Source organism: Mastigoproctus giganteus, chromosome 8 (genome assembly GCF_048544385.1).
Source record: "Mastigoproctus giganteus isolate SK-2022 chromosome 8, ASM4854438v1, whole genome shotgun sequence".
Taxonomy (NCBI): domain Eukaryota; kingdom Metazoa; phylum Arthropoda; class Arachnida; order Uropygi; family Thelyphonidae; genus Mastigoproctus; species Mastigoproctus giganteus.
The window spans coordinates 41,747,873-41,766,921 of record NC_143582.1 but is presented as its reverse complement, the minus strand read 5'-3'; the positions used below and the strand labels follow the sequence as shown (position 1 = coordinate 41,766,921).

Here is a 19,049-nt window from a genome sequence, read left to right as displayed (position 1 = left end):
TTCTGTGCACTTTTTTCCTATTTATATTTCCAGATGATTGTGGTTATCTTTGGTGATTCTGTTAAGTGCAGTTTTTAAACCTTTGAGCAGTGAGTTTGCAGAACAAGTATTTACTCTGACTTTTGAGTTTTAAAATAGGTCTATGGGATTGAGTTAATTCATGGAAAAATGAATTAGTACATAAACATAATATAACTTTAAGCATTTTTTATGTTGAAATGACAAAATAAAACGAAAGCCAAAATTTTGATAACTTTATAATTAAGCTTACAATAAATTACTATTTACATTGGATATAAAACCAACAATTAAAATATCATAAAATACAATAAAATATACCAGGTTAAAAGCGATAAAATAACTGAAGCTTTCGAAGGCTCTGCTTCTTTCTCAACAGTATGCTTTTTTTACTTTACAGTGCAACTTTAAATACCCGCAGGTTCACGGCACATGTCATGTGATTTGATGGCATGTGCAGTGTTCTCGTGCGTGTCGGAACTGGAAGTGGCTCGGGAGCGCGTCAGGTGGAATCGTTCTTCCCCTCTAAGGATCACTGCCTCAAAGAGGGGATGGATATGCATATCCCTGTCTCTATTACTATTGTTCTCAGTGGATCTAATCCGCAAGCTCTTGAGCCACTTGCGGTCCAAAAACCTATGCGCCCGGTCAATGATAACTGCTTCGTCCAGGGAGAAATGGTGCTGCTTCTCCCAAAAGTGTTCAGCCATGGTGAACACTTTTGGGAGAAGTGTTTTCCGTAGTTCGCATTCCTTATCGCCTTTGTGTGCTCCCCTAGACGATCCTTGAGACGCCGCTTTGTTTCCCCTACATAACATTCCCCACAATCCAGGCACTTAATGCTATAAATGACCCCACTTGTATTTTCGTTTGAAATGGGGTCTTTCACCTGTGACACGAATGTGTGCAGCTTCCGACCTAGAAGCTGCACACAGCGCGTCTGGTAGTTTCATAAAACCCGAGCTATATGCTTGGTTAAACCCGGATAATAGGGAGTGTATGCAGTGGTTATCGGCGTAAAAGACTCACCTCTCCTCTGTTCTCCTCTAATATATTTCTCTATGATCCTCTGGGGGTAGCCACACTTCAGGAGATCCGCCGTGATGTGCTCATACTCTTTCTTTCTATCCTTGGAGGTACTACAATGTGACTTTGCCCTGTCTGTTAGTGCTCTAATCACACTATTCTTGTGATGGTTGGCCTGAGTTGAATTATAATGTGAATATTGGCCTTTACACATGGGTTTTTTATAAACTTTGGTCTTTAGACACTGGCCTAAACTTGTGTCTTTAGACACAGGCCTCGTGAACCTGCGAGTATTTAAAGTTGCACTGAAAAGTAAAAAAGCGTACTGTTGAGAAAAAAGGCGGAGCCTTCGAAAGCTTCAGTTATTTTATCGCTTTTAACCTGGTATATTTTATTGTATTTTATGATACTTCATTTGTTTTACAGATATTTTATTGCTTTTAACCTGGTATATTTTATTGTATTTTATGATATTTTAATTGTTGGTTTTATATCCACCGTAAATAGTAATTTATTGTAAGCTTTAATTATAAAGTTTCAAAATTTTGGCTTTCGTTTTATTTTGTCATTTCAACCTATGGTTGGTGGAAAACACTTAAAATTATATTATGAATATACCCAACCCCAGAGGCCTATTTGGAGAATTAGTACATAAACACTTTTAAATGTGAATTTGTTGTTATATTGAAAAGAATTGTTAAAAAAATCATTAAAAATTTGTAAAAAAAAAAAAAAAAAAATTCATTGTTACTTTTATTTTCATGCCAAAATATCCTTTTCATCTATATTTTTTTATTACTTGACTTAATTTTATCAACCTCTGTGGTCTGAATTCCAAAGAATTTCTTCAACTTCAAGTCAAAATCTAACCACCTGTGAGGAGACCTGAAGTGTTTAAGGCTTTAAATGGATTGAGTAAACTAAATGCTGATGGCATTGTTATTCCTTCTCTGACAACACACATAAGGGGACATAAATTTAAATTGATAAAGGATGGTTGTAGAATATATTTGTAAATATTTGTTTTTTTCCAGAGAGTAATTTATTGTTGGAATAAATTTCCATCTGGTGTTGTGGAATGGAAGTGGGTAGTTTGAATAAATTTAAGGTAGGATTAGACAGACCGTTGGAAGGGGTATACAGATATGGTGGGCATTGTTTTTTTTATTTGCTATTGCTAATAATACTAATACTACTAACTGGTAACAGTTGCAGTATTCTCCTCTAATTTCCAAAGTATTGATTTCCAAAAGAGGGACACTACTATGGCAGCCTGTTTTGGGTCTTACTCCTCCACATCTCTCTCCTACACTCCATCTAGAAGCCACTTACTATTAGTGATAAATCTTTAAGAAAGCAGTGTTAGTGAAGCAGTTTGAGGGCTGCCACATGTTATGTGATGTGCATTTATAATTTTAAAGTTCTGACTTCACAAATAGTATTGCAGCCTGCATCAAACAACTCCATTATTACTTTTTACATGAAAAGTCTTACTTGATGAAGTAAGACTTTTCATGTAAAAGTCTGTAAAAAACTTTTCATGCTGTTGTCTATTAAAACTGTGTCTGTTGTTAGTTGGGAACATAGATAACAGATAGTAATATACAGTGGAAGATTTCAAGATGCTTTGTATATTAAACGGGGCATTTTAAAACAGTTGACACAACTTTGAAAAATGTTTATATGCATGTGTACCCTTTTGCATCTAAAGTACTGCTGATAGAGTTAAAAACATGATATCAACAAAATACAAATTAACACAGTTAAAATTCATTATTAGCAGAATTAAACTGGTGTTAGAAAAACTTATTGAAATAATATTTGGTTTATGACCTGTTTTGATCTTGTATTGTCTTTTCATGCATACACTTTTTCTTGGTCTTTATTTCATAAATAGTTTAATAATCTCTTGATCTGTTTCTTTCTCTCTGTGTATATTTATTAAAATAACAGTATTGGCTTTGTGCATTATTAAAAAAAAAAAAAAAAAAATGGACTACAATAAATCAAAGTTTTCTTAGAAAAGAATAAATGGTTTTTAAAAGGCATTGATCTATCAAACTGTGAGGCATGTTATATGTTTCCCTGAAACTGGAGAGGGAAATTTCTACACCAATGTTTATATCTTTTTAAACTGGTATTAGCTTTAGATTTTTATTTAATGTTATCAGTAGCAATTGTGAGTGTGTTATTCAATGATTCACCATTAAACAACATATTTTTCCTGATAAAGTAAGACTTTTTTTTTTTTTTTAAATCTGCTTTTTCTTCCCATTCATGAAAATGAACTTTAAAATATTTCTATCACATTACATTTTTGAAAATTTTCATTATTTTATATTAAAAGCTACAGTTATATAATATTAAGAAATCAATTATAATTGCATTTGGTTATTTAATTTTCCTGAAGATGGGCAATAAAACATGTTGAGCTTAAATCATTAAAAGTTATTAATAACTCAGATGACACTCATTATTGTGTGACAGGGTCACAACATATTTTAATCAGTTGGTTTATGTTTTAATATGAATACAGGTAAGCAGCAATGTGTCACAGTACTACATTAGATTCTGCTTGTGAAATTAATGATTTGTATTTAATATACGACTATAATATCAGTCATTTTTTTGTGTTTCTGTAACTTGTATGCTAATGAAATATTTGTGTGAGAACTGAAATCTTACATTAGTATGTTAATAAACATGACAGTTTCTGTTATGTTCATGATGAGTATGTAAGTGAAGAGCACAAAAAAAACTTATTCCATGATCAAAAAAAAAAGCTTACAATCTGTATTTTGGCTGCAAAATAGATCAAGATTAAATCTTGAGCTCCACATAAATGTTGTGCACATTGTGTGCAGTTGACATTTTAAGGATGGTTGAGTGGAAAGTTAAATGAATGCTATTTGAAATGCCAATAATATTTCAGGAATTAAAAGAACATTTTGAGGACTGCTGTTTTTGTTTAACCAAGTTTGTTGGCTCCTAATCTAAAATTAAGAAGATCCAATACTCTCATTTGCCTTCTGAAATGCAATCAGTAGCTTATTCTGATGATGTGCTAATTCCTAGGCCTCCTCAGATATGGACTTCAGATGAATATGTGCATCTTGTAAAGGTGATAAACAAATGGAAGTATCCAGTAAAAAAAAAAAAAAAAGAAGAAAATATACCCAAATGAATATCAATCTCATTTGATTACTGAAGTGGAACTAAATGACCTAATTCTACTTGTAAAGTTTTCTAGAGTGAAGCTGAATCCTTGGGTTCAAGATTATAATAGATTATTAACTTGCTCACAAAACACAACCATATTTGGATAATACAGCTGCCAAAACAATCGCCCAATGCATTCTCTGGGTCATAGCATAACCATGAAGACTGGATTTATTTTTATAGACTCACCAAAGCATAGATTAAAGACTATCATTTTATAATGAAAATATTTTTCCATTCATACCATTTAGACAGGCTATCCTTTTGAAGGAAACCTATGAAAATATGCAATCATTTCCTCAGAAAAATATATTATGCAAGATATAATGTAATTCAAAAGTAGGTATAGTTTTACATGGTTTTAAGCTTGGTTGCATAATTTTGATCTTTCTTGTGTGAATGGGGCTGCAGAACAAACAGTTCTCTATATTGTCAAAAAAAAAATTTGTCGTCTTGAAGTGTACATTTCTGGATAGAAGAATGTTATGTTCAGTAGTAGTAGATAGGAAAAAGATATTATTGTTCCCTTTTTGCATTAAATTAAGTTAAATGACAAAGTTTGAGAAGTTTGGGGAAAAAAAGCATAGTTTTCAATACTTGACACAGAAATTTCATGGGTTTAATGACATGAATAATGTTGGGAGAATATTCATTGATCCACAAATCATGATGTTGATGGAAGATTTTCTTTTTTTTTTTTTTTTTTTTTATATATAATGTTCCAAAAGTACAAGAAAAGCAATGTATAATGCCTTCATGCACTCTTCCAAAATTTTTTTTTAGAAAATCAGAGATCAGCAAACTATGAGGAATCTGTTGACAAACTCTTGAAAGCATACAAAAAACTGAGTTGTAATATGAGCTTAAAAATTTACATTCTCATCCACCTAAATATGGGTAATATTCATCTTTCCTTGTCAAAAGTCTTTCATCAACATCAGCAGTGAAGAGGGAAAATATTTCACTAGGACATTCTTTGCTTATAAAAGCCATATGAAGGATTCCAAATACTGCCAACCGGGCTAGCCGGGTGGGTAAAGTGCCTGCCTAGCAACCCAAAGGTCGAGGGTTCGAATCCCACCTCGGGCTTGGATCAAAGTACTACAAAAACCTTGGAAGGTGCATTATGGCCACAGAAGCCGATGCACCAACAGCTACAAAAAAAAAAAAAAAAAAAGATTCCAAATACTCTTATGGATTACTGCTGAACACTTAGGAGAGAAGCTAAGAGGACAGTGTTCTCCCCAGGATCTATCAAATGGGCTCACCACCCGGTGAATTTAACTGACAGGCTGGCTAAAATTTAAGTGATTCTTGCGGTACTGTATGGCACTGATCTCAATCAATATTAATTTGAACATACTATGCGATTGAGATCAATGCGACAGGAGCATATAATATTAAATTATGCAATTAATTTTTGCTCTGGATTGCTTAAGTCTCATTTATAAATAACAGAAAATTTTATAATATTGCAAAAGTAATACACTTCCCCACCCAGCTACTTCATAATGCCACCCGGCTGGCAAAATTTTCTGGGGGGAAGACATATGGAAGTCAGGGCTCAAAACATTTAAATCAGGGCTTAAACATTTTAAGCTTTAACATATAAATTTGTAGTATGTTAAAGCTTGTTAAATGATGTGTTAATAAACTAGTAACACAAAAATTATTAATTTTCTCAAAAACCAGACATAACAATTTTTAAGATAAAGAGATTAAGATAAACAGTTTAAGACAGAGAGATCAAGATAAATTCATTAAGAATCTTCAAATAAAAGAACCACTAGGTGGCAGTGATTACAGTGTATTGAATTGGGATTTACTTAAATATGTAACTATGATCAAGAGTAAAGGGAGAGGTTTTTCTTTCATAAAGGTGACTACAGTGGTTTCAGACAGTTTTTAAATTCTATACAGTGGGACCAACTCATGATGTCACCATCAGCAAATTCTAAATGGGAAGCATTCAAGGAATTAATCTTAAAAGCTACTAGGCTTTTCATACCAACTAAGAAATATTTTTCAAATTATGAAGAAGAACTGATGAAATTTGTGGTCTAGAAGAAAAATGCATGGGGGTGCTTATCAATTATCAGGAGACGTAGAAGCCTATGGTAGATATAAGCTTGTCTGTAATCAAGTCGCAAAGCAGGTCAGACAACCAAAGGCAGATTACAAGAAATCTTTAGTGAAGGATGCAAAGAAAAACAGCAAAGATTTCTTTATTTATGTTGTTGTTGTTGTTGTTATTTGGTTTTTAGGAGCATTAGCAACTAAGGCCATATTGCTCCGGGATATGCGGTGGTCATTTCCTGACCTTTCCGCATCCTCCGTATTTGGTGGTGATGGGCTCGAACCCTGGTCTAATCAAGAAACATGTGCTACGCACTGCTGCTCCTTCCCACCTGGCTACGGAGGTGCCCTTTATTTATGTGAACACTAGAAGAAAAGGGATGAATCAAATTGGTTCACTTGATATCGATGGTTTGAATGTTGATGATACTGCTTAGGTTGCTAACAAATTGAATGAGTATTTTGCATCTACATTCACACATGAGGAATGCTTTAGGGAAGGGGATGCCAGAAGTTTATCAAACTCTAACAGGGAGATAAATGATTTTGTAATAACTGAGAGGAAAGTGGACAAGAAATTGCTGAAGTTAAACATAAGAAAGGGTGGATGGAATCTATCCAATTATATTAAGGGAGGCAGCAAAGGAAGTAAGCAAATGCTTAGCCATAATTATGAGAGCAACCTTGGATTCATGGGAGACTGGAGATGTGGGAATGTACCCCCAATTCTCAAAGGGTGACATGAGTAATACAGACCTGTTAGTTTACTTCTGTTCCAGGGAAAATAATGGAATCACTGGTAAAAGAAGTACTGCAGGATCATATAGACAAGTCCCACAATTATACTTCAGACACAGCATGTGTTTGTTAAGGGAAAGTCTTGTTTGACCAATTTGATTGGATACTACAATGTGGTCACAAAGGAACTGGATGCAAAAAATTATTTTTATAGCATATACATACCTGGTTTTCAGGAAAGCTCTTCATACTGTTGCAACTAAAAGACTGCTGTACAGATTGGAACAGTGTAGAATTGAAGGAAAGTTGCTGCTGTGGATAAAGGGGTAATTGAGTGGGAACAGACAGAGAGTGGTAATCAATGGACATTGCTCTTCGTGGACTAATGTTATTAGTGGTATTCTGTGTTGGGCCATTTTGTTTTCTATATTTATCAATGATATTAACAAAAGCATGTCAGGTTTCATGTCCAAGTTTAAAAATGATACAAAGTTTGGCAGGAGGGGCGGTTAATATAGTATGCTACTGCAACAGAATCTATAAAAGTTAGGCAGATGGGCTGAGAAATGGCAATTGAAGTTTAACATTGATAACTGCAAAGTACTATGTATGGGTAGCAGTAACCCCAGAATAATGTGCCAACTGTGTAGTACTACACTCAGGATAGTGGAAAATGAAAAAGACCTGGGGGTAATTATGCAATCAGATATGAAGTCCTCTGAGCAATGCAGATAAGCTGCCAGGACAGCTCATTAGGTTTTATCAATGATATACAGGAATTTTGGTAGCAGACATAAGGAGTTGATTATCCCATTATATAAGGCAATAGTCAGGCCATATCTTGAGTACTGCTTACAGGTCTGGAGGCTTCATTTTAGGAAGGATGTAGAGCTGCTGGAAGAAGTATAGAGAAGGGCAGTGAGATTGGTGAGGGGAACAAATGGTTGCTCTTACCATGAAAGGCTTCAGTTCTGTAAATTGCAATATTTGGTGACTAGGTACCTACAAGGCGATCTGATTGAGGTGTTTAAAGCTTTGAATGGATTGAGCAAGCTCCATGCTGATGGGATTCTTCCTCTTGTTCAGACCACACGCATGAGGGAACACAAATTCAAATTGGAGAATGATGGTTGCAGAATAGATGTGTAGAAGTTTGCCTTTATCTAGTGAGTGGTTGACTGCTGGAACAAACTTCCGTCTGTTGTTAAAGTTGAGAGAAACTGAAGGAAGAACTAGTCAAACTATAGGAGGGAATGAATATGTGAAATGGGAGGTTTTTTTTTTTTTTTTTTTTGCTGATGCTGTGTAAGCTTGCTTTCTTGCATCATTTGCCACTGCTAATGCTAATAATATTCTTGCTCAAAACTACAAAATACATATGGATTACATATTTTATCATGAAGGAAACCTACAAAACATTCAGATTTGTAGGCCATTGATATTAATGATCACAAGTCTTTTTTTTTAACATGAGTAATTTAAATATATGTTAAAAAAAATCTAATATTATTTATTTATTTTATTTTTTTGTTTACTATGATTCACTAAGGATTTGCTGGTACGCCTGGATATTTATCTCCTGAAGTTCTTAAAAAAGACCCCTATGGGAAACCTGTAGATATTTGGGCTTGTGGTAAGCCAATAATTACTTAAAAGGTTTTGAATTTTTCATATAAGAATGTCTTATTTTAAAATTCATAATTATTGTGTTGAGGTTCAGAATAAAAAAGATTTTATTCTGAATCTGCTTACTCTGTATTTTAGTTAGTTCACTTACAAGATTTTTTCTAAAATATTTTCAAATCATCCCACAGTTTTAGCATGTATTTTATGTGTACTACCCTATGTGCATTGTACTTAGAGAGATGCAAGCAAGATGTATTATGCATCTTACACATATTTATCCCTTTCTACTTGATTGCAGTGAAAGCAGCAGTAGCTTCCTCAGTATAATGCCCAACTCCTACAACAATAAGGCTAGAATATTGTACTGTATCTTATAGAGGAGTTAGTCATTTTGCTTTTTTTTTTTTCTGATGCAGTACTTCAGAATGTTTCTGAAATTGTTATATAATATTGATATTATTATTCTTGGCTAGCTAAGTTATATTTGTAAATTTGTAACATTACTGGCTAAGGTAAAGAAAGCCAACATGAGAACTACGGCAAACTATGGGAAACTTACTGGACAAACTGGTTTGCCACTCCAGCAGCTTCGCACTGCATTCTCGGTGAACAGGTGATGCATGTTATCTGCCTGGAGCAGAAGTCAAGAATGACATATTGATTGACATGTAGGCATTACAGACGATGTACTCATTGGTGCGTGAATACAACAGACGATAACATCATAGCATTAAGTGATTGATTGATGTTATGATATATATATATATATATATATATATATATATATATATAAAGAATCTTTCTTTTCCTATTATTTCCTAACCTAACCTTTTAAAGGTTAGATTAGGAAATAATAGAAAAAGAAAGGGTAAAGCTTTAAAACGGGGTGCATACTGCATTCTGTTTGGTTAAACTGTGGTGCCAGTGAACTCTGTGGTTTTTTTTTTAAAAGACTAATATTCGGCTAATGAAAAAAATGTTAGGTTAGTTTACGCCACTAATTTGGGACAGATTCAAGTGGAACAACTGTAACCATATACAATACTGCACACTAAAGTTTATGCACACCGTTTTGCACTTGAATCCATCCTGAATTAGTAGAATAAACTAACCTAATCTTTTTTCACTAGTCGAATATTAGTCTATTAAAAAAAAAGTCAGAGTTTACCACAGTTTAACTGAATAGACTGGAGTGCACACCCTGTTCTAAATTTAACCAAAGAAAGGAAGAGTCTCTATATATATATATATATATATATATATATATATATATATGTATCATAATGCCAATAAATCACTAAATGCCATGATGTTATCATCTGTTGTGTTAATGCATCAATGAGTACATCATCTGTCATGCCTATGTGTCAATCAAAATGTCATTCTCAACTTCTGTTCCAGACTGATAGCATGCATCGTCTGTTTACCAAGAATGCAGCATGAAGCTGCGGTAGCAGCAAACCAGTTTGTCCAGTAAGTTTCCATAATTTGTCGTGATTCTCGTGTTGGCTTTCTTTACCTTAGCCACATTACTTACAAACCTTGTTTAATCTATTCAGCAATATAGCAGGAAAGAAAGGTCATCTCTGAGGTCTTTCATCAACATCCTAAAGTACTGTTGTATTGTGTTCTATGCCACTTTGCATGGCCTGTAAAAGGTCAAGGTCATACACGGATCAAACGAGGAGTCTCCTTCCTTTTAGTTCATATAGGAGACTTCTGGTATTTGGCTCTTTCTTTCTTTTGGTCATGACTTTTTTTTCTGATTTTTTGTCAAGAACTTGAAATTTAGCTATTAAATCATATTTTTGAAAAAGAACCTTATGAAATAAATATACAGATTTTACTATTTTATTGCTAATAGCTGTGAAGAATTATGTTTTGTCATAGCAATTAAAAATATAGTGCTCTTTCTAATTTGAAGTCTCAACCCTTGTCACATACTGAAAGCAACAGCTTTAAAGTTAAAAGTATATTATTATTCTTGACACAGAAATTTCAATACTTGACACACTGTTGCATTGTTAAAAGTATACTGTGTGTGCGTGCACCCACACACAGTATACTTTTCACGATGCTCTATGATTTTTAGCAATAATATTTGAATGTAATTTGTGCACTGTGTTAATCTATCATTGTCATCATTTGAATCTGTTATATCAATGGTGTGCAAGTCTAAGACCTATTGCCATTCGAGTCTTGCTTCAAATATCCATTTATTACAAATTTCTTCTTGTGCCAATATTTCATTTGGGCTAGGATGTTCGTTTGTTTGTTATTTGGTTTTTAGGAGCATTAGCAACTAAGGCCATATTGCTCCGGGGATATGCGGCAGTCATTCCCTGACCTTTCCGTATCCACTGTATTTGGTGGTCACAGGCTCGAACACCGATCTAATCAATAAGCATGTGCTACACACTGCTACTCCTGCCCACCTGGCTATGGAGGCCCCCACAGGGGACTAGGATGGATATTAAAAAAGCTGTATTTTTGAAAGGGCTTAAGTTACACTTTATATTCAATGCAACATATCATTCTTTGAGTGTTTTTACTAATTAGGAAATTACTAACATCAGACCTGTGCTGGTTTATTTTAATATGCAATTTATTGCTAGTTTGTGTAATATGTTTTGTTTTGCATGTACAACATTTCATAAATAAATAATATTCATTTCACAAAATATAGGAGCTTCTACATTATCAGTTACTTGTTGCGGATTCATAAATGGACATGATATTTAATAAGCATCCCTGCATTGCCGTCATTTCTGGAAGTATTGCTCGCAGTCTTCAGCTGTGAGCCAGTTGAGTTACATTGATTCATTCATTTGGATAATTGGAGTGTTATCAAATTTTCATCCTTTGAGCTTCATTTAGGGTCTTTTTTCAACCATATTTTCAACTCTTGATGCATTCTTGGTAAAAACTTTAAATTTTGATTAAGGGTAAGTTAAGCATTTGTCATGGGATAAAATAACAAATATTGTGAAGCATCTTTGGAAATAATTTTAATGACCTAGAGTACTAGTGTACAGGTCTGGAGGCCTCATTTTAGGAAGGATGTAGGGCTGCTAGAACGAGTACAAGAAGGGCAACAAGATTGGTGAGGAGAACAAAGGGGTGCTCTTACCAAGAAAGGCTTAAGTTCTGCAAACTGCAGCACCTGGAGAGTAGGCACCTGTGAGGTGATCTGATTGAGGTGTATAAGGCCTTGAATGGGTTGAGCAAGCTGAATGCTGATGGGATTCTTCTTCTTGCTCAGATTAAGAACCTGAGGGGGCACAGTTTCAAATTGAGAAAAGAGAGTTGTAGAATAGTTGTGCGGAAGTCTGCGTTTAGCCAGCGGGTAGTTGATTGGTGGAACAGACTTCCATCTTTTCTTGTGGAAGTTGATAGTCTAAATACATTTAAGACTGAGCTGGACAGGCATTTGGAACAAATGGAGAGGGGAAATGGGAGGTGTTTTTTTTTTTTTTTTTTTTTTTTTGGCTGACGCTGCATTGTATGCCTCTGCTAATGCTAATATTCAAGGGAAAATCATAGCTGACATCATAGGAAATGCACAAAAATCAAAGCAAAAAAAAAAAAGGGTACTTTATATGCGTTTGTCTAAATTACACCATTATATATATTTTTTCCAAACATAAATATGCACAAAGGAGATTAGGCAGGTAAAGGCAGATTATGAAAAATCTTTGGCAAAGGATGCAAAGAAAAACAGCAAAGAGTTCTTTACCTATGTAAACTCTAGAAGGAAAGGGATGAATCAGATTGGTCCACTGGATATTGATGGTTCAACTGTTGATGATCCTTTTTAGGTGGCTAACAAACTAAATGAATATTTTGCATCGACATTCACACATGAGGAGTTATTTAAGAAGGGGAATGCCATAGGTGAATTGAATTCTGGCAGTGAGCTAGATGATTTTGTAATAACTGAGAGGAAAGTGGAGAAGAAATTGTTGAAGATAAACATAAAAAAGGCACTTGGGGTGGATGGGATCTATCCAGATATATTAAAGGAGGCAGCAAAGGAAGTAAGCAAACCCTTAGCCATAATTATGAGAGCTTCTTTATACTTGGGGGAGTTACCCATGGACTGGAAATGTGCAAATGTGTCCCCAGTTGGTTGAGGCGGAGAAGACAGAGAGTGGTAATCAATGGACACCGCTCACTGTGGACTAATGTTATTAGTGGAGTCTCTCAGGGTTCAGTGTTGGGTCCATTATTGTTTTCTGTATTTATAAATGATATTGATGATGGTATATCAAACTTTGCAGACGATACAAAGGTTGTCCAAGTTTGCAGACGATACAAAGGTTGGCATGGTTGTTAAGGACACTACTGACACTATGCCGCTGCAACAGGATCTGGAAAGCTTGAGCAGATGGGCTGAGAGGTGGCAAATGGAGTTTAACATTGACAAATGTAAAGTACTACATATGGGAAACAGCAGCCCCAGAGCAACGTAACTCTGTGGTACTACACTAACAGTGGTAGAGAATGAAAAGGACCTGGGGGTAATTGTTCAGGCAGATATGAAGTTCTCCGAGCAGTGCAGACGGGCTGCAAGAGTAGCTCATGGTGTCTTGTCATTGATATACAGGAATTTTTCTAGCAGGGATAAGGAGGTGATTATTCTCTTGTATAAGGCAATGGTCAGGCCACACCTTGAGTACTGTATACAGGTCTGGAGACCTCATTTCAAGAAGGATGTAGAGCTGCTGGAACGAGTAAAGTGAAGAGCAACAAGATTAGTGAATGGAACAAAGGGTTGCTCTTACGAATAAAGGCTTAAGTTTTGCAAATTACAGTGCCTGGAGACTAGGCACCGGCGAGGTGATCTGATAGAGGTGTATATAAAGCCTTGAATGGTTTGAGCATGCTCAATGCCGATGGGATTCTTCCTCTTGTTCAGAATAATCACCTGAGATGGCATAAATTCAGATTGAGGAAAGACAGATGTAGGACAGAGGTGCGGAAATTTGCCTTTTGCCAGCGGGTAGTTGGTTGGTGGAACAGACTTCCATCCCTTGTTGTGGAAGTTAATTGCCTAAAGAAATTTAAGGCTCAGCTGGACAGATATTTTGAATGAACGGAGGGGTGAAATTGAAGTGTTTTTTTTTTTTTTTTTTTTTGGCCCTGCATAAGCTTGCTTTCTTGCATCATATGCCTCTACTAATGCTGATGCTAATTCACAAAGGAGGATCAAAGGGTGACACAAGTAATTATAGACCTATTAGTTTAACTTCTGTTCCAGGAAAATTAATGGAGTCACTGGTAAAAGAAGCACTGCAGGATCCTCAGAGACAGCATGATTTTGTTAAGGGAAAGTCTTGCCTGACCAATTTGATTGGATACTATGACAGGGAATAACTTTGATATCATATATTTGGATCTTAGAAAGGCTTTTGATACTGTTGCACACGGAAGACTGCTGAACAAATTGTAGCAGTGTGGCAGTGGAGGAAAATTACTGCTATGGATAAAGGGATGGTTGAGTGGGAGAAGACAGAGAGTGGTAATCAATTGTCACTGCTCGTCATGGACTAATATTATTAGTGGAGTCCCTCAGGGTTCAGTGTTGGGTCCATTGTTGTTTTCTGTATTTATAAATGATATTGATGATGGTATATCAAGTTTAATGTCCAAATTTGCAGATGATACAAAGTTGGTAGGGTTGTTAAGTAGTAGTAGTAGTGGCATGTGATTCAAGAAAGCAAGTGTACGAGCTTATGCAGCATCAGCCAAAAAAAAAAAAAAATCACACCATTCCCTCCAAATACCTGTCCAGTTCCACCTTAAATTTATTCAACCTATCAACTTCCACGACAGATGGAAGTTTGTTCCAGCAATTAACCACCTGCTGGCTAAAGGAAAATTTCCGCATATCTATTCTACATCTGTCCTTTCTTAATTTGAATTTATGCCCTCTTAGGTTCGTAATCTGAACAAGTGGAAGGATCCCATCAGAATCAGCGTGCTCAACCCATTGAAGACCTTATACACCTCAATCAGATCACCACGTAGGTGCCTAGTCTCCAACCACTGCAATTTGCAGAACTTAAGCTTCTCTTGGTAAGAGGATCCCTTCATTTCCCTCACCAATCTTGTTGCCCTTCTCTGTACACACTCAAGTAAATCTACATCCTTCCTAAAATGAGGCCTCCAGACCTGTATGCAGTACTCAAGGCGTGGCCTGACCATTGCCTTATACAGAGGATAATCACCTCCTTTTCCCTGCTAGCAAAATTTCTATATATCATTGACAAAACCCCATGACCGGCCCTGGCAGCCTGTCTGCATTGCTCAGAAAACTTCATATCTGCCTGCACAATTACTCCCAGGTCTTTTTCATTTTCTACCACCTTAAGTGTAGTACCACACAGTTGATTTTTTCTCTGGGGTTACTTCTACCCATATGCAGTACTTTGCATTTGTCAAGGTTAAACTTCAGTTGCCACTTCTTAGCCCATCTGCCCAAATTATCTAGATCATGTTGCAGTAGCACACTGCCATTACTGTCATTAACAACCCTGCCAACTTTTGTATCATCTGCAAACTTCAACATTAAGCTTGATATACCTTCATCAATATCATTGATAAATATACAAAACAACAGTGGACCCAACACCGAACCCTGTGGGACTCCACTAATAACATTAATCCACGAAGAGCACACCCATTGATTACCACCCTCTGTCTTCTCCCACTTAACCATTCTGCTCCAATTTGTACAATAGTCTTTCATGCGCAACAGTATCAGAAGCTTTCCTGAAATCCAAATATATGATATCAAAATTATTTTTTGCATTCAGTTCCTTTGTAATCACATCATAATATCCTATCAAATTTGTCAGACAATTCTTTCCCTTAACAAACCCATGCTGTGTCTGAATTACTGCTGGTCTTGTCTAGATGATCCTGCAATGCATCTTTCACCAGTGACTCCATTATTTTACCTGGAACAGAAGTTAAACTAACTGGTCTGTAATTACTTGTGTCACCCTTTGATCCCCCTTTGTGAATTGGGGATACATTTGCACATCTCCAGTCAGTGGGAACCTCCCCTGAGTCCAAGAATGCTCTTATAATTATGGCTAAGGGTTTGCTTAGTTGCTTTGCCGCTTCCTTTAATATAACTGGATAGATCCTATTCACCCCAGTTGCTTTTCTTATGTTTAACTTCAACAATTTCTCCTCTACTTTGCTCACAGTTATTACAAAATCATTAAGTATCCTGGTACAATTTGATAACCTTATGCCATTTTCAAGGACACTAATGACAGTACGCTGCTGCAATAGGATCTAGAAAAGTTGAGCAGATGGGCTGAGATGTGGCAAATGAAGTTAATCATTGACAAATATAAAGTACTACATATGGGAAGCAGTAATCCCAGAGTAACGTTTGAATTCTGTGGTACCACACTGATAGTGGTAGAGAATGAAAAGGACCTAGGGATAATTGTGCAGGCAGATATGAATTCTGAGCAGTGCAGATGGTCTGCAAGAGTAGCTCATGATGTCTTGTCAATGATAAACAGGAATTTTTCTAGCAGTGATAAGGAGGTGATTATCCCCTTGTATAAGGCAATGGTCAGGCCACACCATGAGTACTGTATACCGGTCTGGAGGCCTCATTTTAAGAAGGATGTAGAGCTGTTGGGACGAGTACAGAGAAGGGCAACAAGGATTACTGAATGGAATAAAGGGCTGCTCTTACAAAAAAAGGCTTAAGTTTTGCAAATTAAAATGTCTGGAGACTAGGCACCTGCGAAGTGATCTGATTGAGGTGTATAAAGCCTTGAATGGTTTGAGCATGCTTAATGCTGATTGGATTATTCCTCTTGCTCAGAATAATCACCTGAGAAGGCATAAATTGAAATTGAGGAAAGACAGATATAGGATAGATGTGCAGAAGTTTGCGTTTAGCCAGCGGGTAGTTGTTTGATGGAACAGACTTCCATCCTTTGTTGTAGGCGTTGATAGCCTAAATAGATTTAAGCTGGAGAAGTATTTGGGTTGGACAAGTATTTGGAATGAATGCAGGGGTGAAATGGGAGATTTTTTTTTTTTTTGGCTGATGAAGCATATCCTTGCTTTCTTGCATCATATGCCTCTACTAATGCTAATGCAAATTATTACATATCTGCATTTTGAAACATTGTGTTCTACCTTAATAAATTGTCATACTTAATACATTAATAAATTGTCATACTCCTGTGTCGCTTTCTTAATGTTATGACATTGACTGACAAGAACATTACTGTAAGCTAAGAATGAGTGCTCTGCATGACATGATTTATGGGCACTGATAAGTAACATAATGCTATTTTTGATTAATTTTCATCTTCACCACTCCAAAGTTCTGTGGGATGTGAAGAGCAGAATTCCCAAAGGCAGCCTTAATTGGCATGAAATTCAGATTTTGAGAATGTCATTTGCAAATAAAGAAATTTTCAAGTGAAAATTCTATTGGGACTTAAATCACAGCTTGCATTGGTAAAAAAATTTGCTTGCCAGAAAATGTCATTGGTGGACTCCCCAAAGTGGTTTGTTCTTTCTGAGATAATGAAGTGTGACCAGATTATGAAGTTAACTGACTATTCAGATGGATCTCCTTTTAGGTAGTCTCCTTGACAATGTATATGCCAATTCCAGCACTTCTGCATCTTCAGAAAAAACACTCCTGATATGGTTCTTTTGGAATTTCTGATAATTCCTGTGTCGCTTTCTGAATAATTTCCTTAACCCTTGCAGATCTGTGAATTTTCAAGGGGGCTTTATGCTTAAGGTGGAAAATCATGGGGAACTAAATCTAGTGAGTATGGCAGATGGAGTGTTTTGCAAGAAAATTTTAAATGGAAAGCACCAAGTGTGCAAGACATCATGATGCAAGTACCAATTCTCTTTTGCTAGTCATTTTTTTGGATCATCATTCAGTTCTGGTAGAACTCTGTGGTTAACTGTTTGGCCACGTGGGACAAATTCATAAAGAAAAGTGTCATAAGTAAAAAAAAAAAAAAAAAAAAAAAAATAGTAAGCATGATATAATCTTCACATTTAATCCTTAATCAGGATTATCTTGCTGCTCTTTTTTCTGCTTCTGAGAAGATGACAGTTTCCATTGAGAGAAGTGGGCCTTTGTTTCTGGGTCATAATCAGGGTGTACACCCATGATTCGCCAGTAATGATGGAAGAAGCAAAGTGTGGGTTGAGGTCAGCTGCAGCATGTTGACAAAGATCCTGATATGCATGCCCTCACAACTGTTTGTGATAATCATTGAGGATGTAAGCCACAAACTTGGCTGAAACATGTCACATTTTCAAATATTGTGTTAAATTCATTGACATGTCCCATAATAAATACCAATTTCACTAGCAACTTCACAGTTGATTGACAGTGAAGAGATTGTTAACAGATACACAAACATTGATCACTCCTAATCAGATCACAAATATGAATGATTGAATTATTGGTTTTTGAAGTTCAGCCAAAGCGAGGATCATTTTTAATGGACAATTGGCCCTCTTCAAACTTTATGAACAACTGAAAATCCTTGAATAACACACAGCATCTCATTTTAACATCTTGTGGGTTTGCATCAAATTAGGGAAAATTGCAACTTTCTGTTGCAATTTTCCCTAATTTAAAAACAAAATTTGATGCAATTTCAGTGCTCAGTAAAATCATTCATTTTAAATTGAGAAGAAACATAAATTCCCTTTCTTTTAGTGTGCACTAATTCAGATAGATTGATTTATGCATTACTGTATCTAGATGAGTTACAGAAATCATGTTGAAATGAGTCACAACTCACTGACTCCCAATTTCAAGATACTTATGCAAAGTCGGCTCCCAAACCTTTTGATCATACCTCATATGTGGCTGTTTTCTTATCTACTACTTTCACCTTGTACTTCAAGCCCAGTTCACTTTTGTATCCATTATAATTGTGACAGAATCCTAAGACATCTAGATGTCAATGCATGCTGTTCATTACTGGTTTGGTAGAGCAGGAAGCAGCTTGAACCCGTGTGTGTGTGTGGGGGGGGGATTTTCCTTTATTCTTACTCATCACCTTGGCCCTCTCATGTACTGCTTATTTTGTAATAAATAGCTTTAGAATATTTTGAGATGGTTTATATTTGGAAAATATATAGAAAATAATTAATTAAATTTAGTATTTTCTGATATTTAGAATGTATTTGCATTTTTGAATGTTAGGTAGGTAAAGGTGCTGAAGACAACATGCACACATTAATATGTATTGCATTATTTTCCTGTATTGTATTCGTAATATTTCACAAATCTTTTTTTTCTTTTTTTTTTTTTTTTAATTTGT

At 35.7% G+C, this 19,049-nt stretch overlaps 1 protein-coding gene across 4 annotated transcripts in view; it reads left to right on the top strand.

Annotated features, from left to right (window-relative positions):
- LOC150081484 (calcium/calmodulin-dependent protein kinase type II delta chain-like) overlaps window positions 1-19,049 on the top strand; it is a 645,695-nt gene that overhangs the window by 318,181 nt on the left and 308,465 nt on the right. For all 4 annotated transcript variants that reach the window (XM_090379918.1, XM_090379916.1, XM_090379917.1 and 1 more), the window contains exon 8: window positions 8,627-8,710. In XM_090379918.1, the coding sequence (XP_090236044.1) occupies window positions 8,627-8,710 (84 nt within the window). The remainder of the gene's footprint in view (window positions 1-8,626; window positions 8,711-19,049) is intronic.